At 35.7% G+C, this 24,934-nt stretch overlaps 2 protein-coding genes and 1 long non-coding RNA gene across 3 annotated transcripts; 1 reads left to right on the top strand and 2 right to left on the bottom strand.

Moving 5' to 3' along the window:
* Positions 1-454: 454 nt before the first annotated feature.
* On the bottom strand, positions 455-13,456 carry LOC121235847 (cytochrome P450 CYP72A219-like). Its single transcript, XM_041132270.1, has 5 exons — positions 13,156-13,456; positions 2,647-2,864; positions 2,274-2,527; positions 1,469-1,856; positions 455-934 (listed from the first exon to the last, which is right to left on the bottom strand). The coding sequence occupies exons 1-5, from the start codon at positions 13,430-13,432 to the stop codon at positions 506-508; spliced, it is 1,566 nt and encodes a 521-aa protein (XP_040988204.1). The 5' UTR covers positions 13,433-13,456; the 3' UTR covers positions 455-505.
* On the top strand, positions 8,892-24,490 carry LOC121235850. Its single transcript, XR_005934606.1, has 3 exons — positions 8,892-9,107; positions 10,929-10,933; positions 24,481-24,490. It is a non-coding gene; the product is annotated as an uncharacterized LOC121235850 (long non-coding RNA).
* Positions 15,688-18,973, bottom strand: LOC121235846 (cytochrome P450 CYP72A219-like). Its single transcript, XM_041132269.1, has 5 exons — positions 18,646-18,973; positions 18,249-18,466; positions 17,873-18,126; positions 17,125-17,512; positions 15,688-16,512 (listed from the first exon to the last, which is right to left on the bottom strand). Exons 1-5 carry the CDS (start codon positions 18,920-18,922, stop codon positions 16,081-16,083), a joined length of 1,569 nt encoding a protein of 522 aa, XP_040988203.1. The 5' UTR covers positions 18,923-18,973; the 3' UTR covers positions 15,688-16,080.
* Positions 24,491-24,934: the final 444 nt, after the last annotated feature.

The raw sequence follows: 24,934 nt of genomic DNA, 5'->3' as shown, positions 1-24,934 counted from the left end.
AAATAATATTTTTGTGCACAGAGACTAGTGTCTCTCTGATATCAACTATAACACACCGCCGCTATGTATTGTAAATATTTGAATGTATTCACCCCACTTGGAGGGTAAGACCTCCTGAAGAAGAAGACAAGACAGGAAAGGAAAATATTCAATTACTTTTATGGATAAAATGTGCAGAGCACTACTGCGCAGTACATATAGCTGGCAGTGCAACAGATTCTACCGAAAGTGGCATAGGCTTAAGGCCAAGCAGTACTAACAACAAAATACAAACCAACAGTCTTAGTCCATCGGCTCTAGCCCAATACCTCAGTATGCTAATACATAGGAAAGGAAATAACAAAGCTAATAACATACGAGGGAAATGACAAAAGCCCACGAGCCTCTGGCCCATATCAACAGATGACTTCTGAACCCCTTGTACTCTCTCTTCAGACCTTGAACCCAACTCTCCTTAAGTGCCCTAGCTAGCTTTTCCATGCACATTATACAACAAGATATATATCTATTCGACAGAACGTAGAATGATGTGAGCACCATACTGTGGTTGAAGAGTGATACGAGTGGAAGGAGCATGAGTATATGACGGGGAAAGCTCAAAACAGAAGCGTTGTAGAATCATTGAGAGAGCCATCTTAGCTTCAATCATAGCGAAGTTTTGTCCAATGCATATCCTAGGACCCCATCCGAATGGAAAAAAAGAAACTTGACCCTTCGTGGCCTTCAAGACTCCATCAGAGAATCTCTCTGGTTTGAACTCCTCTGCATCATCTCCCCAAAGTTCACGATCATGATGGATGAAGGTTATGGGTAAGGAGACCCGCACTCCGGCTGGTAAAGACAACCTTCCAAGTTTTGTATCCTCATGAACAACTCGATTCAAAGCAAGTATAGGTGGGTATAGTCTGAGAACCTCATACAATATCATAGTCACCTGTGACATTGAAAGAGGGATATGTATTGAATAGAAGAACCAAATGCTCTAGCAAAAATGGTGGAAGTAGAGGTTCAGCAAACAAGCAATGTTTCAAAACTAACCATAAAATAACAGCTGTAGTTTCTAAATAATACACCAAGGTCCAGTCCGATTGGTGAAGTTCGGAAAGTTACATAATCAGTACTTTTGGTGGATTAGTTTAATCCCTTAATCCTAAAGAAAGTAAAAATTTGAAAGTGATGGTGCAATGGATGGCTATGACTTCTCGGCCAAAGTATAAGTAGATATGCAACTATGTTTGATATCTATATTCATCGCGTAGGTGTTCACATGACATGACTTCCGATCCTGTTCTATGACCCTTTTAAGAATGATCTATATATGCCTCAAATGTTATCTAAATCCTCGAAACAAAATAATTGGTACTTGTAGATTATAAGCTCTAAAAAGAGAAATCTTTTAGAGAGGATCAGGTTTCAACTTTCAAATCAAAGTGAAATATATATATATATATATAAAAGAAATACTCACAACTTTTAGGTGATTTAATCCATCAAAGTCTGGTTTTTCTTCGCCAAAAACTTGTAAGACTTCTTCTCTTGCGCGTACTTGCCAATTTGGATATTTACTCAGCAAAACCATAGTCCAAGCGAGCAAAACCGAGGTGGTCTCTTGCCCGGCAATATAAAATAGTTTGCATTCCTCTATTACGTCCTGGAGATTCATTCCAGTGTTCTTATTGTTCACGTGCTCTTGAATTTCTTTGAAGTTTGACTCCATAAGTATACCTAATAAGTCATCATTTATGGCTTCTCCTGCTTTTGTTGCCTCCTCTCTTTTGTTGATAATTCCTTTGAGCGATGCTTGTATCTGTTTATCAATTTCTTTCATCCTCTTGTTCATCTTAGTTGGTAGAAACCTACATACAAAACCATTCAAATGAATTTTTGGGATCTTGCTAGCTAGGTTTTTCCTTGAGAAAGCGATGGCACAGTCAGGAAATCATACAAAAGCTTCCATAAATATGGAGAAAAAAAGGTTTAATGCAGATGCTACTTTGTATCATTGAAAAACAAAATTACATGTAGGATGAGCTATAAAGCTATAAAAACCACATCAATGGGATTTAGTGCTGGCTCTTACTTTCCTACTCGTGTTTACTTATAATATTCTAAAAACAAATAAAAGGATAAAAGTATATTTGTTTCTTTCCAAATGGTCTTTCAGAAATAGCATTCTTACTTGTAGAACAAAATAGTAATTGGCCTTTTACACAACTCATTTGAGAAATGAACCAAAATCAGATGACAATAAATATTAGAACATTTTGGCTTACCACCATCCTGGAATGTAAATAGACTGTACCGATTTGATTGCAAGCTCTGATAGCTCTCTTTGGAGTTCGAAAATCATTCTTCCTTCTTCATAGCTACTCCCGAATGCTGCCCGCGAAATCACATCACTTGACAAATTTTTTAGATAAGGCCATACGTCTAAGTCAACGGCCCCAGACTCTTTGGTGATCACCAAACTCCCCCATTTGCTAATCATGTCGTTGCAACTCTGATGAAGTACTCCTGGTAACACATTCTATAGCAAAAAAAAATACAACTACTTGTAACATCATTTAAAAAATATATATAATTGCACATGAAACGCCATTGTTGAATCAAAAATGCCTTAAAACAAATTGAAATAATAAACCTAACCTTCAACTTCTCTAGACGGAATGCTGGATTGATAATCTTTCTATGTTTAGCCCATTTCTCAGCATTATAACTTACAAGGCCGGTTGCCAGCAATGTGGCAAGTGGATTTCCATCTGGCTTTCGAAAGATGTAGTTCTTGGAGAGGATATCTTTTACTTGTTCTAGGTTCATAATGTTCACCGTTGGTGTCGTGCCAATCCATGTAAAGAAGTTCTTACCTGCATTTTTATTATATTTAACCAAATCCCTTTAGTCATTTCTATATAAGTTGTGTTTGAGATTTCCTTGAAAGATGTAGGCATAAGTTGTTGGTGCAAAAGGGGCTATAAAAAAATAGTGAGAGAAATGTTTGCTTCAAGGCACATTACAAATGTCTCTTTCCTTCAGACAATATTCGTCCCCACCAATAACGGTATACACACGGGTTACAAGCGAATTTGCTTTCAAGATACAATGAAACCCAGTACAAGTCTGTTTGTTTGACTGCATCATGCACACACAGAATTAGACTCTAAATACCCTTAGATTATACTATTCAACCAAGAGATTAGAAATATATTCTCTGCAGAATAAACAAATCCTAATAATAAATTTTGAAGAAATGAAAAGCTTTTGGGAGAGAGAAAATTTTGAAATTGCCTACTTTTCATTCTGTAATTCTATGTTAAAATTCGTAAGCCAATGGGTCTATTTATGGAAGGCTAAAGCATGTGAATGAAAAGTTGTAACTTTTCATTTTTCTGTAATCTGATATGAACAAGTATATTTATCCTGCCTGTTACCAAGTGACACAATTGTCGGACCAATCCAACGGTCACATTGCTTCCACCATCTGGTTTGCCCAAGTTCAAGTCCCAACCAGTGCAGCTTTTGCATTTTTATTTGCAAGCACTTGTGTGCCAAATGCCTTAGGCCGCACGCACTCGGGCTGGCACTCTACAGTACCTTGCGCTGCTAGGCCACACGCTCAGATGCATGGGCTAACTGTGTCCCAACCCGTTTTTCGCAATAAACCTTAAAAAGGTACCTTATTGTGTTTTGAACCTCTACCCACTTGATCGATTCAAGTGTTCTATACCACCAAGCAAAGTATCTAATTTGACTTGTAATTCAGACCCAAAATATTATAACCATAAGAAATAGCTTATAAACATTCCTTAATTTCTCTCTTTCTAAAATAATTCATAACTTCTGAAAATAAATCCCAAAAATATTATTAATAATAAATATAATATATATTATTTTGAAAATATTTCCAACAATCCCCCATCATTTTCAAAATATATCCTGGTTAGAATAGGAAAATTTATACATAAATGAATGTGTCTTTTGGATTTGAACCTTCACATAGTGAAAATACATCAAAACTAACCCAAATGGCATAGTAGACATGTTTTGAACTAGCGATTCTATACAATTAGCTGGATATATCTCACAATAAATTTTCTTCTCTTTGGGTAATTCATAAAAGCCAACACGTGGATTGGCCTTGTGTTTATATCCTGGTTTCATGAGCGCTCCAGAGACAAAGCCTAATTCACATAGGAGGCAGCACCACCCCCGACACTCATATAGGTAGACGTATGGAAACGCTTTAACATAACCATGTTATAACTCTATTAAGAGCTTATTGCTCAGTCTCTCTTTTTCATTACAGTACCAAGCACTTAAAACCTTGGGATGATAAATTAGTTTGAAAAACTAATTTTAATATCATAGTGCTTGCAAACCACAAACATATAATGTACTTTGCTCATTGAACTCAAGTCATGATATGTTCAAGAGTTGAGTTGAGTTTCCATTATTGGTGATTTTATTCTTTTGCCTTTAAACTCATCCCTTTGATGTCCTACATCAAATCTCTTGCAAGTTTTTTAGTTAATGGATATGTCAGTTCCGGCAATATCTTGTAAAATCAATCGTATTTATGAGTAATTGCCTTAATATGCCTAGACTTGTCATTATATATATGGCTTAGGCCCGTGACAATATAACCTAACTGTCACAATGCAAAAATATTGGTGGCATTGATTTTTGCCAAATCCATAATTTGTTAGCCACTCTACCTCTTTGCTACATGAAGCCAATGCTATAAACTTAGTCTTCATGGTTGAGTAAGTTACGTCAATGTTGGTCTGAATGCCTCTTCCATTAAGTTTCTTTCATTATTTATAGAAAAGAGTTGCAACGTTTGCTATATATTTCAGTGCAATTTTAGCCCTTAATTTTTGCCGATTTCTCTATAACATGTTAAGTGTCTATATACGTTAAGTCTATTCATAGTTAGCCTAATTCTCTGCTATACAATCTAAATATAGAAAGACCTAAATTATATGCGTAACATCCCCCCTCAAATTGATGCTAGTGGATCAAGAAGCATCAATTTGTCAACCAAGAACTGATGTTGGTGCCAAGAAAGAGTTTTAGTGAATATGTCTATAGTTTGAAGTTCAGTGAAAATGTGAGGGAGAGTAATCACATGTTTGTCAAAGGATTCACGTATGGAATGGCAATCGACTTCGATATATTTTGTACACTCATGGACAACAGGATTAGCAGCAATCTAAATAGCATTGGTATTATCAACATGAAGAGGAGTGAGATGCAACTGAGAAAAATCAAGTTCACCTAATAACCCACAAAGCCATGTGATCTCAATACATACGGAAAACATAGCACGATACTCAAGCTCAGTAGAGGACTCGGAAACTCTGTCTTGCTTCTTACTCTTCCAAGAAATGAGTGCATTGCCTAAGATCATGCACCAACTGGTAACAGAGCGATGAGTATCCGCACATCCGGCCCAATCAGCATCACTATACCCCACCAACTGTAAGGAAGATTCTTTATGAAAGAACAACCCGCACGTAGAGGTGCCCTTCAGATATCGAAGAATGCAATGGACAACAGCTAAATGAAGATGTCAGGGAGCCTGCATAAATTGATTGACTTGCTGCACAACAAAAGAAATGTCAGGACAAGTAATCGTCATGTACTTCAAACTCCCAACAAGTTGCCAATACAATGATGGATTTGATAGAAGCTCTCCTTCCTGACAAAGCTTAAGATTTACCTCTACGAGCGTAAAAACAGAGTTACCCAATTGGAGACCACCTAATGAAATAACGTCCTGCGTATATTTGTGCCGGTGTAAACAACATACCATTTGGAGTAAGCTACTCCTCAAGGCCAAGAAAGTACTACAAAGGACCAATATTTTTCATGTGAAAGGAGGCCTTGAGATGCTGTTGTAATTGTTTAATTAACTCAGTATCTGAGCTAGTAATCACAATATCATCGACATATACGAGAAGCAATACGATTCTTGCAGAAGTCTTGCGAAGAAAAAGAGAGGAATCAAGTTGACTTTGAGTAAAATGAAAAGCAAGCAGGTTAGATCAAAATTTGTCAAACCATACACACGGAGCCTGTTTCAATCCATACAAGGATCGGCGTAGCCGACAAACCTCTGAGGAAGGTGTAGCAAACATGCCGAGAGGTGGGTACATATAGATTTCTTCCTTCAAATCGCCATGTAGAAAAACACTCTTCACATCCATCTGCCGGAGAGACCACCCTTGTGATGCAGCAAGTGCTAAGATAGTCCGCACAGTACTCATTTTGGCAACAGGTGCAAATGTCTCTTCATAATCAAAACCATACTCCTGTCGATTCCCAAGAATCACGAGACCGGCCTTATATTTGTCCAATGAGCCATCAGCTCGAAACTTAACTGAGTACACACATTTACAATCAATAGGTTTGACATTAGAGGAACAAATTACAAGGTTCCCAAGTGTGATTGTCTTGAAGAGCTTGGATTTCCTCTTACATGGCCTACTGCCAACATGCTTGGGTGGATGCCTGGGTATAAGAGTGTGGAACAAAAATAGTGTCGAGAGTGGCAGTTAGCGAGATGTGAGGAAAATCATACCTATCTGGTGGATGTGTAACCCAAGTGGAGTGCCGAGATATAGAAACCACAGAATCAGATGATGGATCAGTGTCTAGAATGGGTATTGAAGAAGGGGGAAGACGTCGATGATACACCATACTTGGTTGAAAACGCTTAATAGAAGAAGACACAACATCAAAAGCAAAAAGAAAAGTAATAGGAGTATCAGAAATAACCTGAGACTGAAAGAAATATTGATTTTCGAAAAAAATCACATTCCGTGAGATTCTAGATTTATTTGCATGAGCATCATAACAAACAAATCTTTTTTGAGTAGGACTATATCCCATAAAGGCACATGTGACAGACTGTGTAGCAAGCTTGTGATGCTCAACAGGTGGCAGATGAACAAAACAAACACATCCAAAGGTATGAAAGGATTGATACTCAAGAAATATGCCAAATAATTGAAAATAGGAAGAATCATAATCTAGAGTAGCAGTAGACAAACGATTGATAAAATAGACAGCAGTAGATAAAGCTTTTACTCAGAACTTAGAAGTTACAGAAGAGTCAATCAACAAAGTATGGACGACATCTAAGATATGACAATTCTTATGCTCAACGACTCCATTTTGTTGAGTATAAGGTCAAGAACGCTGAAAAATGATCCCCTTTTGCTGAAGAAAAGTTTGAAAAGAATGACATGTACTCCCCCCTAAGTCTGAGCGTAAAGTTTTGATATAAGTATTGAACTGTGTCTCGACAAGCACAACAAATTACAAACACCATGGAGACTCGTCATATTACCAGTCATATGTTTAGAAGCGCCCGAATCAACAATCCAAGAAGTTGAGTTAGTACTCGTACCTTGCAGGCCTAAGGCCGTAAAAGCAGACACAATCATCTGTTGGACCATCGCTAGTGCGAGAACAGATGAATCAGAGCTTACAGTAGGCGGCGCAGAAGAAGTAGAGGACTGAACAGCAACCTGAAAAGCTTGGGATTGATGATTTTAAGGCAATATTCGACAGTCTTTGATGATATGGCCCTCTTTCTTACAGTAGTTACAAACTTTCTTAGAACAATTGCGAGCAATATAACCAAATTCCTTGCAATTGAAACATTGCAACTTGTTCCTCCCTCTCCCTTGTGCTGCATAGGCTATATTCAGAGTCTCAAAAAAGACCTTCTCAGAAGTCATTCTCATTTGAGTGGATAACCGTTGTTCTTCACGCAGCAAATCTCCCAAACAAATATCCAAAGAAGGAACCGGATCACGGTTCAATAAACCAGCGCAAACAGGCTCAAATTCGGGTCGAAGTTTCATTAAAAACTGATCGCGTTGACTCTCAACATGAACTGTTTGAAGAGCCGCGAGGGCCATAGTGGGAACCTTAGCATGAGGAATGGCAGAATACTCGCTCCAAAGGTTAATAAAACCGGAATAAAACTGTGCGATAGGTAAATTGCCTTGACTATAATTACTAATTTCCAATTCTAATTAGAATTTCCGAGCACTATGATCTTGGTGGTAAATACGGTGAAGATAATCCCACATAGCCTGAGCCGTAAAACAGCGAAGATTGGTCACAAGATGAAACTCAATCATCCCCAATAGCCAAGAGTTACCTTACCATCATTTACCTCCCATTGAGAAAATTCTTTTTCAACAGTGAGAACCTTAGCAGAACTATCAATATGATTTGATAATTCTTTTTCCTTTCAAAAATATCTTAAACTGAAATTCTCATGCAGGAAAATTCTTTGCAGTAAATCGAACAATAGTATTCTCAATAGACATAATCGAATAAGCAGTAAATCCAACCCAAAAGTAAATCCCATGGCAAAATGTCCCACGAAAATGAAATAGCAGAACTATCAAATCCTTGCATCAAAACCAATGGCCCACGAAAAGCTATCGTTCACTTGAAATAAATGCTATTGTCCAACCCAAAAATAAATCAGAATAAACATATGGCCTACGGCCCACAAAAACAAAAATGGCCCACGATTGATCAAAAGAAATGACCCACAGCAATACAAAAGACTGCCCAGAAAGAAAGAAAAACACTGCCCACAAAATGACCCACTTCAAAACAAATGACCTGCAAAAATAAAAAGCTCACGTCAAGGCCGCAAGAGGCTCACACAAGAGGACCTGCCTACGGAAAAACTTCTGCCGAGAACCTAAAATAAACTCACGCGAAATGCAACCTCAGAGAAGCAACCAAAATGCAACCCAGAGAGCAACGCAAAAACAACTCAGAATTTCAGCGTAGAAAGTGCCAAGAATGAGAAAACAACTTAGAATGAGAAAACACTTTTATGAGAATGCTAGCAACTCAGAAAGTGCCAATAGGCACCAATCAATTCAGAAAGTGGCGAAATCACCACACAAAGCCACAAGAGACTTCTCTGAAAGCAGAAGGTGCCGACACAACCACAAGAAGCTATTGCTGAAAGAAAATTTGCCCAGAAATTGAAGAGCCCAACTCCAAAAATTCTCACAAATAGCGATGGAAATCGCACACCAAAGATTAAGACTACAGAGACTAAAATCAGAGTAGGGGCTCTGATACCATGTCAAGGTTGGTCTGAATGCCTCTTCCAGGTTTCTTTCATTATTTATAGAAAAGAGTTACAATGTTTGCTAGATATTTCAGCGTAATTTTAGCTTTTAATTTATGCCGATTTCTTTGTAACACGTTAAGTATCTATACATGTTAAGTTTATTTATAGTTAGCCTAATTCTCTGTTATACAATCTACATATAGAAAGACCTCAATTATATACGTAACAAGTTATGCATGCTTGCTTCTTTAATCTCAGGAGATTACTCCTCAACCATGGGTAAATATCCACCCACTGGTTGATTTGTGATCATTGTGCTTAGTTCCCAACTGACATATATATTCCTTCTACAACTGAAAGAAACCTCTATAACCAAATGAAATCCGCTTTACACAATACCATAATCCATGATATTTCTCAAATACCATAAAATGATTTGTACAACTATTCAAATAACTTGATCCTTAAAAGCATTATACAAACATAGCAATATATAGAAAAAATCATATATATAAATCACAGTTTTTTTTTTTTTTTTTTTTGCATGCATATTCATAAATTAAATCATATCATTTCTCGACTTCTAAAATTAATGTGTTCTAAACAACAATGCCGTAAATAATATAAATTAAGCAAAAGTAACTTAATTATTAATATCAAGTTTGAACATGCATTTACTCATATATCCCTTCCCAACGAAATTGCTATTTTTGATTAGTACAAATTTATCTGACTCAAAAATCAATTTAAACCCAAACTTATTCAGAAGACTACCAGATACAAGATTCTTTCTAATTTCTAGCACATGATACACATCATTGAGAGTAAGAACTTTTTAGAGGGTAAATTCCAATTTTATTGTCCATTTGCCTCTAACTACGACAGTGGCTTCCCATGTAAAGAACATAATCATCTTTCATTGGCTTGTACCTCTTGAACAGGCTCTAGTCCTTACAGACATGCCTTGTTGCTCCTGAATCAATGCACCAGGAGTTATCTCCTTCAAGAGTATTGGTCTCAGAGATCATAGCCTCAAAATTCTCTCTAAAACTAGAGTCTAGTCTTTTCTTTTTAATAAAATGACATTCTCTTTTGTAATGTCCTAGTTTGCCACAATGGAAGCAACTTACTCCCAGATTCTTCTGATTCTCATTTTGGAAGTAACTTTATTTTCTTCCAAAATTATTCTTTCTATTCCGGTTTTCATATCCGGATTCATTGGGTTGTCCAGATTTGAGGGTCTTTCCTTCCTCTACCATATGCATGTTTTTTTTTTTTTTTTTTTTTTTGATACATGGAAGTGAGGGATTCAATCCTTGGTTCTCTTGATGAGAAACCAAGGTATTGCCAATTGATCGAAAGGGTTTTGGCCTCTACCATGTGCATGTTAGAAGTCAAAGAATCACACTCTTCATTAATCTCTCTAAGCCTAATATCTTCTTCTATACAAAGATGTTGGCCTAATTCTTCTCGAGACATTTCCTCTCTTCTATGTTTCAAACTTCTTTTATAGTTTTTCCATGATTGAGGAAGTTTATCAATAATGGATGAAACTGAAATAGATTCATCCATTTTCATCTCATGTTGAGAGAATTGATTAAGAATATACATAATCTCATTGAATTGTTCAACAACAGACTTAGAATCTACTATGGTATAATTGAAAAACTTTGTAGTCAAAAATTTCTTACTTGTAGCATCTTCTAAAAGATATTTGGCCTTAAGTGTGTCCTACAGATCCTTGGCAGTTTCTTTGTTTTGGTAAGAATCAAACAATGTGTCAGACATTGCATTGCAAATATGTCACTTGCAGATGTAGTCGTCTTATTCTCATTTGATCATTGCCCAACTTTGAGCAATTGTCTCGTCTTCATTTACAAATGGCCTAAGAGTGGTTAGAACATACACCACTTTGAGACTGGCTAAGAGGAAGTGCATTTTCTTTTGCCAGCGTCGAAAATTGGCTCAATCAAAGCATTCGAATTTTACAAAATCTAAAGAAAACTCTCTCAAACTATACGCCATTAATAATATAATATTGTATAAAGATTGTTTTGTGCAAAAGGGGCAGCAAAAAAGAAAATAGTGAGAAAAGTTTGCTTCAAAGTGCATTACAAATGTCGTTTTTCTTAAGACAATATTCACCCCCAACAATAACGGTAGCACACAGGTTGCAAGCAAATTTGCTTCCAAGATACAAAAAAGCCAGTACAAGTCTGTTTGTCTAACTGTATTATGCACACACGAAATTAGACCCCGAATATCCTCAGATTTTGTTATTCAACCAAGAGATTAAAAATCTATTCTCTGCAGAATAAACAGATCCTAATGATAAGTTTTGAAGAAATGAAAAGCTTTTGGAAGAGAGAAAATTTTGAAATTGCATTCTTTCCATTCTGTAATTCTATGTTAAAATTCGTAGACCAATGGGTCTATTTATATAGGGCTAAAGGATGTGAATGAAAAGTTGTAACTTTTTATTTTTTCTGTAATCTAATACGAACAGGTATATTTATCCTACATGTTACCAAGTGACACAATTATTGGACCTAGTCCAACAGTCACGTTGCTCCCCACCATCTGGTTAGCCCAAGTTCAAATCCCAACCAGTGTAGCTTTTGCATTTTTATTTGCAAGCCTTGTGTGCCAAATGTCTTGGACTGTACACACTTGGCCTGGCGCGCTACAACGCCTTGATCTGCTAGGCCGCACTCCTGGATGCATGGGCTAACTGTGTCCCAGCCCGTTTTCACAATAAACCTTAAAAAAGGTATCTTATTGTGTTTCGAATCTTTACCCACTTGACCAATTCAAGTGTTTTATTCCACCAAGCCAAGTATCTAATTGGACTTGTAATTCAGATCCAAAATATTATAACCATAAGCAATAGCTTATAAATTTTCTTTAATTTCTCTCTTTTCAAAATAATTCACAAATTTTAAAAATAAATCCCAAAAGTATTATTAATAATAACTATAATATATATTATTTTGAAAATATTTCCGACATAAGTAGTGTCAAATTACAAGCCATGGGACTTGCACATAGGACTGTTCATCCAGACCAAGTTTTTCCCCGACCCTGTTTGGAACTCGTGAAACTCGATTCTGATTCCGGATTCCGGCTCGGATATCCATTTTTTTTTTTTTTCAGTTTGAATGTTTTGATGTTTGTTTTCTTAAATATAAATTTCGACGATGTCATTCCCATAGCGACGAGGAAACAAAATATTTTCACGAAAAATTATTGCATTAAACCGCATTGAAAACGCTAAAACAGTAAACAAGTTAACAAAGTAACCTTTTTTTCCCTAAAAAGTAGCGTAACAAAGGAATAGAAAACTTACCCTATACTCTCTAAGATTTGCCCATTTGATGCAGGATATTGAAAACAGTGTTTTAAGCGAATAGAAAGTGGGGAAAAAAATGGAGAAATTTTGTTTTTTCAGAGATGACGACGAAGATGAATTTATCTAATATAAAGGTGCTAAAAAAAATGAATTTCCGTAAGTCTTGAGAATATAAATGAATTTTGTATAATTTTGAGATCACAAGTAACTCCTTTTGTTTGTTCTTTCAATATTACTATTTTAATAAATTAAATATGGTCGACATAATATACAGGTTAGAAATATAATAACATCTAAAAACTTGGAGGGAAAAAAAGAAAAAAGAACATCAAAACATTCAAATTCAAGAAAAAAAAAAAAAGGGTACCGGATTGTAAACTCAGATTTCGGATTTAAAATCCAGATTCATCCATATTCCAGCCAGGTTGTGACCCTGCCTAATCCGGTCCGAGTTTGAAAATTGGATTCCGATCCGGATATACTCGAAATCTCATGCCGGAATCAGGATGCACAGTCATACTTGCAAAGCTACTAAATTTACAATGTGAAATTCATAGAGAACTCTACAATTGTGAGTCGAATGTGAAATATGCCTTCCCGTAGCATCTATATTTGGGATTCAAAAGGGACCAATTTGATGGAAATGAATCAGAAGGAAAATGAGTATTATTATAGCTAGAGATAAACGAACCATAATTCTTCAAACTTTGATGGAGGTAGGGAACGGCACGTGGTGCAATGTCATGGGTGAAGTTCATGGGCTTAGATCTCGCTTCATTTATCACCCGAGAGCTCTCCTTCAAGTCTCCGAACAAAATACGGTAGGAGTTGCCCCCAAACCCTTGCTCTCTCATACACTTCTCTAGCTTCTTCGGCTTCAGCCACACCAATCTCAGCGCTCTCCATGCTGATCTGAGTACTACAATGACTAAAATGGACAGCACCATCGGGAAAACTGAGATTTCCATAATGAATGGAAACGGAAAGAGAAAGGGAGTATAATACTTGTGCGAGAGAGAAAGAGTAAAAGAGGATGGGATTGAAGAGTGTTTGAGCGCGGGCTTTTATAGATAGGCATGAACAGAAATAACTCGGGAAAGAAAAACTGGGGTGGGCAGCGACATGGAGGCGTGGTACCCAAGTTTGTCCACTGCCCCATTTGAATCACTCACTTGTCTCTATCAGTACCAGTGACGCGGAGAAGCAGCAGATATAGCTGACTTCGCCATGTACCGATAAAAAAGGGGCGGCTACTATGCCGCCCCATTTTGACCGCTGGGCGGTATTTTTTTTTTTTTTTTTTTTTTCTTTTCATATTTTTTTAACATATTTAAATATATTTAAAAAATAAAAAAAATATACCAATATACTTAAAATCACTTCCTTAACCACTAAGTAAAAATAAAATAAAATAAAAAAATAAATTTTGACTAAGAGTCAAATAGAGGTGTCAAATTAAGGAGGCAAAGTAGACTTTCTCGATAAAAAATAAGGGGACAAAAAATCAAAGAAAAGAAAACGAGTTTTTATGCCATTTTGCGTTTTTATTAATCTAAGAAAAATTTTATTTAGTCATCTTCAAATCACACATTACACATAATTTTTTTATTTTTTATTTTATTCTTTTACCAAATCTATAATATATGAATGATAAATAAAAAAATTCAATTAGTTTAAAAAGAATAAAATTAAAAAAAAATGGATTTTAAAAAATAAAAATAAATGTATTGTATGGTATTTATAAATGATGAGTAACAACTCTTAGGCTTCGTTTGGAAGTCAAACTCCTCTCAACTCATCTCAACTCATTATTACAACTTTTTCAAATTCCAACACAAAATATAATAAATAATTCAACTTTTTCAAATCTTAAAATAATAATAATATTAAAAAGTAATATTATAACAATATTTTATCATCTCAACTCAACTCAACTCAACTCAGTTCAACATCCAAACGCAACCTTAATTTAAAGCTCGATAAGGTTGCCCCAATGAAAACCAAGCTAAACTTTTTTTATTATTATTTCTAGCAGGTAGTTAAGAATTAGAATGTAACACTCGATCCAATTTATTGAGGTTAACTAGAGATTTTAATTAGGCTTATAGGCCCAAAAATATATTATAAGGTCTATTAATATTTAGTGGATGCTTTTTTAATGATATTAATGGACCAATATTTTTAGGTTTCGTTTGTAACTATAAGTCATTTCAACTTATCTCAATTCATCATTACAGTTTTTTCAAATCTCACTACAAAATATAATAAATAATTTAACTTTTTCAAATCTCAAAATAATAATAATATTAAAAAATAATATACTAACAATATTTTATCATCTCAACTCAACTCAACTTACTTCAACATCCAAACACAACCTTAGAAGTCAATTTTTTGGATAGTTTTAAATAGGCCACACGACCAAATCTTGAAACCATACAAGGACTTGTCCTTCTATATATATATATATATATATGAAAGGATGCTAGCTTAATATAGTGTTGCAGTAAAGTATTAAGAAAATCAAAGAAATGATATACTTTATAGAGCCACCTCGTAGGATCCTCCCCTTGGAACACAGAAAAATCAAGCTTGACAGATCTGGTATGAACCTCACCCCCATGGGAGTTGCTTCCTTTATCTTGGTTATGAATCCTTTAAAATGACTCGGATGTTTGTGACTCTGATTTTTCTTTTGCAACACTAAGGTTAAAGCTGACAGGTGTAGCATCATTGCCTCTAGGGGTGTGCAAAATTTTGAAAATTTCGATTCCGTCCGACTTCCGCTTCGACTCCGACTCCGACTTCGGAGTCATCGGAATTCGGAGTAGCTTCGAATATCTATTCGGAGTCGGAGTCGGAGCTCCAATTTGGCTCCGACTCTTGTCGGAGTCGGAGGTCGGAAATGAGCACTCCGTCGGAGTCGGAGGTCGGAAATGAGCACTCCGACTCTGTCGGAGTCGGAGCCCAGCCCTAATTGCCTCATTACGCCTTTTAAGGGCCAACACTCAATCTCCAGATGTTGATATTGAGCATCAGTGTTTTTTCTTCTAGGCATTCAAGTCATCTTGTAACTGATTAATTCCGTAAAGTTCCATAATGCAGAGATTAGTAGTGTCTGTATGATACCACCAATAACACACCTCTGTGTATTGTAAATATTTGAATGTATTAACCTCAGTTCGAGGGTAAGAGACCTGGTGAAGAAGAAGACAAGACAACAAAAGGAAAATATTCAATTACTTTTATGGATAAAATGTGCAGAGCACTTCTGCGCAGTACATATAGCTCGCAGTGTAACGGATTCTACCGAAAGTGGCCTAGGTCTATGGCCAAGTAGTACTAACAACAAAATACAAACCAACAGTCTTAGTCCATGGGCTCTAGCCCAATACCTCAGTATGCTAATACATAAGAAAGGAAATAACAAAGCTAATAACATAAGAAGGAAATGACAAAAGCCCACGAGGCTCTGGCCCATTTCAACAGATGACTTCTGAACCCCTTGTACTTTCTCTTCAGACCTTGAACTCAACTCTCCTTCACAACAGATCTCGAACTCTCCTTAAGTGCCCTAGCTAGCTTTTCCATGCACATTATACAACAAGATATATATCTATTCTACAGAACGTAGAATGATGTGTGCACCATACTGTGGTTCAAGAATAGCGATATGAGTGGAAGGAGCATGAGTATATGACGGGGAAAGCTCAAAACAGAAGCGTTGTAGAATCATTGAGAGAGCCATCTTCGCTTCAATCATAGCGAAGTTTTGTCCGATGCATATCCTAGGACCCCATCCGAATGGAAAAAAAGAAACTTGACCCTTTGTGGCCTTCAAGACTCCATCAGAGAATCTCTCTGGTTTGAACTCCTCTGCATCATCTCCCCAAACTTCACGATCATGATGGATGAAGATTATGGGTAAGGAGACCTGCACTCCAACTGGTAAAGACAACCTTCCAAGTTTTGTATCCTCATGAACAACTCGACTCAAAGCAAATACAGGTGGGTATAGTCTGAGAACCTCATACAATATCATAGTCACCTGTGACATTGACAGAGGGATATACATTGAATAGAAGAACCAAATGCTCTAGCAAAGATGGTGAAAGTAGAGATGTTCAGCAAACAAGCAATGTTTCAAAACTAACCATAAAATAACAGCTGTAGTTTCTAAAAAATACACCAAGGTCCAGTCCGATCGGTGAAGTTCGGAAACTTTCATAATCAGTACTTCTGGTGGATTAGTTTAATCCCTTAATCCTAAAGAAAGTAGAAATTAAAAAGTATAAGTAGATATGCAACTATGTTTGATATCTATATTCATCGCGTGGGTGTTTACATGACATGACTTCTGATCCTGTTCTATGACCTTTTGTATTTTGACCTATTCCCATGATATAATAACGTCCAATTCTGTCTCTCTCACATTTTTACATGTTTTATGTATAACTTATGTTGATGGTTTTGTTTTTAAGAATGATCTATATATGCCTCAAATGTTATCTAAAATCCTCGAAACAAAACAATTGGTACTAGTAGATTATAAGCTCTAAAAAGAGAAATCTTTTAGAGAGAATCAGGTTTCAACTTTCAAATCAAAGTGAAATATATATATATATATATATATATATATATATATAAAAGAAATACTCACAACTTTTAGGTGATTTAATCCATCAAAGTCTGGTTGTTCTTCGCCAAAAACTTGTAAAACTTCTTCTCTTGCACGTACTTGCCAATTTGGATACTTACTCAGCAAAATCATCGTCCAAACGAGCAAAACCGAGGTGGTCTCTTGCCCGACCAAATAAAATAGTTTGCATTCCTCTATTACGTCCTGGAGATTCATTCCAATGTTCTTATTGTTCGCGTGCTCTTGAATTTCTTTGAAGTATGACTCCATAAGTATACCTAATAAGTCATCATTTATGGCTTCTCCTGCTTTTGTTGCCTCCTCTCTTTTGTTGATAATTCCTTTGAGCGATGCTTGTATTTGTTTATCAATTTCTTTCATCCTCTTGTTCATCTTAGTTGGTAGAAACCTACATACATACAAAACCATTCAAATGAATTTTTGGGATCTTGCTAGCAGATGCTACTTTGTATCATTGAAAAACAAAATTACATGTAGGATGAGCTATAAAAACCACATCAGTGGGATTTAGTGCGTGCTCTTACTTTCCTACTCGAGTTTACTCATAATATTCTAAAAACAAATAAAAGGATAAAAGTATATTTGTTTCTTTCCAAATGGTCTTTCAGAAATAGCATTCTTACAGCTTGTAGAACAAAATAGTAATTGGCCTTTTACACGACGTACTCATTTGAGAAATGAACCAAAATCACATGACAAATATGATTAATTATTATTAATAAATATTAGAACATTTTGGCTTAATTACCTCCATCCTGGAATGTAAATAGACCGTAGCGATTTGATTGCAAGCTCTGCTAGCTCTCTTTGGAGTTCGAATATCATTATTCCTTCTTCATAGCTACTCCCGAATGCTGCCCGCGAAATGATATCACTTGACAAATTTTTTAGACAAGGCCATACGTCTAACTCAATTGCCCCAGACTCTTTGGTGATAACCAAACTCCCCCATTTGCTAATCATGTCGTTGCAACTCTGATGAAGTACTCCTGGTAACAAATTCTATAGCAAAAAAAAAATCACAACTACTTGTAACATCATTTAAAAAAATATATATAACTGCACATGAAACGCCATTGTTGAATAAAGAATGCCTTAAAACAAGTTGAAATAATAAAACTAACCTTCAACTTCTCTAGATGGAATGCTGGATTGATGATCTTTCTATGTTTAGTCCATTTCTCAGCATCATAACTTGCAAGGCCGGTTGCCAGCAATGTGGCAAGTGGATTTGCCTCTGGCTTTCGAAAGATGTAGTGCTTGGAGAGGATATCTTTTACTTGTTCTAGGTTCATAATGTTCACCGTTGGTGTCGTGCCAGTCCATGTAAAGAAGTTCTTACCTGCATTTTTTATTATATTTAACCAAATCCCTTTAGTCATTTCTATATTATAAGTTGTACGTGTTTGAGATTTCCTTGAAAGATGTAGGCATAAGTAGTGTCGAATTACAAGCAATGGGACTTGCAAAGCTACTAAATTGACAATGTGAAAATGTGTATTATTATAGAGAGAAACGAACCATAATTCTTCAAACTTTGATGGAGGAAGGGAATGACACGTGGTGCAATGTCATGGGTGAAGTTCATGGGCTTAGATCTCGCTTCATTTATCACCCGAGAGCTCTCCTTCAAGTCTCCGAACAAAATACGGTAGGAGTTGCCCCCAAACCCTTGCTCTCTCATACACTTCTCTAGCTTCTTCGGCTTCAGCCACACCAATCTCAGCGCTCTCCATGCTGATCTGAGTACTACAATGACTAAAATGGACAGCACCATCGGGAAAACTGAGATTTCCATAATGAATGGAAACGGAAAGAGAAAGGGAGTATAATATTTGTGCGAGAGAGAGAGTAAAAGAGGATGGGATTGAAGAGTGTTTGAGCTCGGGCTTTTATAGATGAGCAGTGATAAACATATAATATTTTATACAATATTTTTTATAACACATTATAAAATAAAAATATTTTTATAAAATAATATTAATTTTATAAAATATTTTACAAAAATATCTATTTTTTTAAAATATTATTATATAAAATATTGTATAAAGTGGCTTATGTTTATCATTTTTCTTAGATAGACATGGTGCTGTTAAAACAAGGAATAGTTGAAGCAAAGTGGAAGAGTGGAATACATGAATGAGGCCGAAGGTGGTACCCAAGTTTGACTAGTGCAGAAAACTGCCAAGTGTTATTTGAATCATTGATCACTTGTCCCTATCAGTACCAGTGACGCAGAGAAGCAGCAGATATGGCTCAGGACTTCGCACGACTCAATAAACAAACAGGATAGTGCTACTGGGACCGATGGTGAAGCGGCGCAGTGCATTTTCAGAGTTTTTTTTTTCAAGTATTTTTTTTACATTTTTAAATACTTTTTTCTAACAAAAAATATATAAATTAAATAATATTCACTTTCTTAATAAAAAAACAAAAAAAGATAGAGTCGTGCTTGCCGGCCAGATTTGACCATTCAATTTAAAAATACTATTTTAAAAAATATTTTGTTTAAAATATATGGCTCAGAACTTCATTAATATTTTTATTTAAAAAATACTATTTTATCCATTGAATTTATTCCTTCATTTTGATATTTTATATATTTTTTTAATTAATAATTAAATAAGTGATTATTAATATATTAATTTTTTTATATTTTTTAAAAATATTTTAAAATAATAAAAAAATATGAATAAAAAATTGAAGAAAAATGAAAAAAGAAACTTTAGCCTAGCGGTCACTTTGAGTGGCACAGTACTTTTTATTTTTATTTTCTTTTCTTTTTTACATTTTTTTTAATATTTTTATAAAATAAAAAAAATATATCAATACACTAAAAATAATTTTCTTAATTATTAAGTAAAAAAATTAAAAAATAAATATATTACGGTTAAAATGAAGGAACAAACTCAAGCAACATACTAGCATTTTCCTAAAAAATAAGGGGACAAAAAATTAACAAGTTTTACGCCATTTTGGGTTTTCATTAATTTAAGAAAAATTCTATTCGTCATTCTCAAATCACACATTAGACATAATTTTTTTATTTTTTATTTTTCTCCCTTACCAAACATGTGATGTATTGATGATGAGTAGAAAAATTCAATTAGTTTAAAAAGAATAAAACTAAAAAAAAAATTAAAATAATTTTTAAAAATTAAAAGAAAATATGGTGTATGATGTCTGTAGATGATAAATAGCAAAACTCTTAATTTGAACCTCGATAAGGTTGCCCCGATGAAAACCAAGCTAAACTTTTTTTGTTATTATTTCTAGCAGGTATTTATGAATTAGGATAATGTCAAACTGTAACATCTTACCCAATTTATTGAGATTGACTAGAGATTTTAATTAGGCTTATAGGCCCAAAAATATATTATAAGGCCTATTAATATTTAGTGGATGATTTTTTAATGGTATTAATGAGACAATATTTTTAGAAGCTGGTTTATTGGATAATTTTGAATAGGCCACGTTATCAAAATATATTTTAGTGGATTATGGAATTTTATAGGGCCCAATAATTGGATAAAGTTTATTTAATATTTACAAACCAAGTGGGCCCAATATAATTGGGATTAGGCCAACAAATTTATTTAAAACCCAAAACTTTGCGTAATACCCGAGCCTAGTGCTAAACCTTTTCTTTTTCTTTTTTAGGTTAAGTATATGAAAGGGCCAACAGAAATTTTTCGAATATTATTTTATGGGCAGAGATAATTTTTTTTAAACAAGTTGGATTTTTTTTATTTGAGTTGGGGTCCAAAATTCAGGAAAGAGCATTTTTATAGATTTCCTTCACTTTTCAGACCGTGGGCCCAAATTTTTTTTGTAAAAATGTGACCTAGCCGATCGCCCAAAGGCCCAAACCTTGCACCAAAACTCATTTCCATGTGAATCAATTTCCACACTCCACACTTTGCACATCTTCACCCCTGTCACCGTGCCATGCACGTCTCTCATGCACATCCCCCGTCCTTTTTAGTTCTCATCTAGGGTTTTTCCAATCAACTCTTTATATACATATATTTCTCTCCTGAAAAAGAAGTCGGTCCACTCACCATCGAACCATTCTCTGCAGCAGCAACCCACGCATAACTCCCTCTCGTTCACTGCCGTCAGCACGTTCACATCCAACCGCCAGCCTTGAACTGACTGGCCGTGACCACCAAGCTGCCGCTCAACTCCAGGCCGCATCCTCCCACCACGGAAGCCCATTACGAGTCACCCCTTACGCAAAGAAACCTCACGCTGCTGCCCTACTACTTGAAGTCGTAGCCAACAACCCCTCCTCGAAAACAGTGCACCACCCTCCAACCTGTCCTCACCACCACGAAAAGCCAACCACCGTCGCCTAGCCATTAAAGGAAAAACACCCACGAAATACTTTGTCTTTGACCCCCGAAATGGAGGAAGTAGTTTTCCCCATCGTGTGCAACCAACCTGACACCCTACGCCGCCAACCTTCTTCACGACATCGCCACCGCACAGAGAACTTCACCGGGCACTGCACTCCATCCAGGTCCGTCACTCTCCTCTTGGTAAGCTTCCACCGAACTCACCCACTCTCTTCTCCGTCTCTTTCTGTCTCTCTCTCTTTTTCTACGTGAGGTTCCTCTCTCTCTGTCACCACTCTCTCTCTTCCAGTGCACCGCCGTAGTAACCACCGCTGCCCACCGCACCCAACTCCGTCACAGCTCCACTCTTCACGGTGAACCTCCATCGCGTACGTAGCTGCTGCATTATTCAAAGAATTTGGTTTACGTAAGTGTATTACATGCTTCTAAGCTATATTTTACACTAATATTATTAATTATTTTTTTACCCTTTGAACTGCAACTTATGCTTAAGGTGTTTTAAAATTTTTATTATGTGTTAATAAACTTTTATTTAATTATGATTACAGAAAATCACTTAAGTATTTTAACATGTTATTAAGTAAAAATTTATTTTAAGAGTAAACAATATTGGTGTAATGTTATTTTTATACTTCAAATATGATTTAGTCGATTAAAAAATAGTTATGGTTTATTTTAAAATATTTTGGAATAATTATATTATCTAGTATTAAACTTTATAGTTTGTTTTCAATAATAAATAGGTCAGACTTTTAAATGTTTTAGTCAAAATTATTAAATCAACATTGATGATTTTAGAAAGTGATGATTTGTAATTTTAGGTTTTGAGGAATTAAATAGGTTATTTTAGAAGTTTAGACTTAAATATCGAAATACGTAATTAATTGAAAATTTACGAGAATTGCGTGATTATTTTATAGGTGACGATTAATTATTGTTCGATATTTTTTCGAAAAATTCTGAAAAAGCTAAGAAGTCCTGGTAAGCGGGGTTCTTATGCTAGACTTTTTATTAAAATAAAATGAGTTGAGGTTATTGTTTTGGAAAATATACATATTTGATTATGAAAAGAAATTTGAACTATCTCAGTTATTTGTTCTGCATTACTCATGAGATTTTGTTTAAAAAGAAAGTATTTTCTGTCATGACTGGTGTAGACATAAACTTATTTTTTACATTCTGTTTCTAGACTGTGCAAAAGAGAGCGAATATGAAATTTTGTGCATAAATTAAGTTTTTGTAGTCTGATTTTATTCTGTTCGGAAGATGTTATGTACTCTGATATGATATGATGTGATTTCTGAAAATATCTAGCATAACATTCTGTTTCTATTTCTGTTCCATTTTGACCTTATCACGGGTGTAAAACTGTGGCATCTGTTTGGGTTGGTACCAACTTTTCGGTTTCTGGTGCACCTACTTTGGAAACAAAGTGGTTTTCTGCGTAGTATTTCCTATGTGTACACTCGGGGCTTTGAGAATGAATAAGGGGAAGATTCACATTCTGTTTCTGTTCGGTTAGCTACCAGGGTTTGCACAACCCTACCATGGGGGTTAAACATGGTATCTATTCTGATATGATAAGATAAGATGTGATGTTTCAGTTTATGCTGTGCCAAAGGGATTTTGATCATGAATATTTTTGAACTTTCGCTCTGATATTTTTGATAACATATTCTGACGCTGCATTTTGAAAATAAATATTTTGTTCTGCATTCTGAACTCTGTAAATACTCATATTTACACACTAGTATATGTCCTCTGCTTACTGAGTTGTTGATAATTTACCCCTTATCTCCATATATTTTTCAGATAATTTTGATGGTTCAGCTGGAGAACAAGACTAGGAAGTTTTTGCAAGGTGTGATTATCGTAGTGGAATAAGTGCTTGAGAGTACAAGTGCGTATTCGAGAGTCATAGTTAGTAAATTGATTTATTTTCGGTTATTTTGATTAATAAATTAAGGATACTTTCGAGTCCTTGGAGATTTCTTAATTTATGTTATTGAGAACTTTTTTGTTGTCCCTATGAAGGAACATAGATTTTTGGGTTGAGTAAATAAATTAATATTTTATGGAGTTTTCTAGATTTTATAGTTGTGTTATTTAAGTTGATATTAGGTATTAAGAGCTAACTCTCGAGACCTCCGAAATTGGGGCGTTACAATTTGTATTGAACAAGTTTGACTCATTTTAAAATTTAAAATTGGCACATTAGAATTCTTAAGCGACTTTAGTCCATGAACTTTCAGGCAAGGCCTAGAGTTGAGTTGGAGCCTTAACATTGCCCAACTCATTTTTATAATCCAAAATTGGACCAAGGTGAAAACCTTCGATCCCATTAAAGCCCATAAAGTGGACTCTAAAACCATGTGAAAGGCCCAACCTGTGTGTCTTATAAAGACACTACCCCAAGACCAACACCCTGACCCACATGTATATAAAGCCCTCACCATACACCATACTTCTTCCTCCTCATGAAGCCTTAGGGTTGCAATCTAAACTTCCCAAGCCAAAATCTCTGCCTCCCTCTATTTTTGCTTCAACCACTACACCTAGCATCAATGTCGAGAGCTTCCTCCACACCCTTGGCCTCTGTTACACCGCATGTACGACACCACCATTGTGAGGACCGTGCCAATGCAAGGGAACAAACCACCTTCCTTGAAAAGGTGTAAGACGAAGCAGTGGTGGCCTGCAAAGTGTAACCATTCCAAATTAGAGCGAGCAACACCATGTAGTAGGCCAGGCTAATACACCTCAACACAGTGCAAAGCAAAAGACTTGTCACCTGGAATCAATCAAGCAAGAATAGGCGCCAACCGTACAAAGGCGAGAAAGGCTAATGCAGAAGACAAGTTATGAGCATAAGGTGAGCAATAGTTAAGGAGAAGACCCATACGAACGTAAGGGCTTTTTGGGACAACACGGAAATGCTAAGAAGGCAGTAGAGTCGTACACCAAGACCTATACGCCACCTGAAAGGTCATATCTGGAGCAAGTCTGCAGAAAAATGATTATGATTATGGAGGTCATATCATCTAAACCCAAAGGTATGGTCTAGCGCTACGCGAAGGACCCTTATTCAGGGAGGGATTGCGGATTGGATGCAAGGCAAGCCACAAGAACTTGCGTGCCTTGTCCCCTCAGTCTATCTCTATCATCCTGTAGATGGACGACTGAGACTAAGGGGCTCCTATCCAAGCAAAAATTTACTATTGTTCTATGAGTCATTTATTGAAACTCAAATGCAAATTAATTGACTTGAGATGACTTAGGACTTAAATCTCGACTATGGATTTTAAAATTGTTTAGGATTCTTAGGAACAATAGATTTTTAGGGACCATGAATTGGATACCTTCTACAATCGAGTGTAAGATTACGTATCTTGAACTTTGGAGAATTTTATTTTTCTTTTCGTATGAGGTTATTAATTAGGTAGAGAGTTTTA

The sequence above is a fragment of the Juglans microcarpa x Juglans regia genome, chromosome 6D (assembly GCF_004785595.1).
Source record: "Juglans microcarpa x Juglans regia isolate MS1-56 chromosome 6D, Jm3101_v1.0, whole genome shotgun sequence".
Lineage (NCBI taxonomy): Eukaryota > Viridiplantae > Streptophyta > Magnoliopsida > Fagales > Juglandaceae > Juglans > Juglans microcarpa x Juglans regia.
This window is presented reverse-complemented; position numbering and strand designations above follow the sequence as displayed.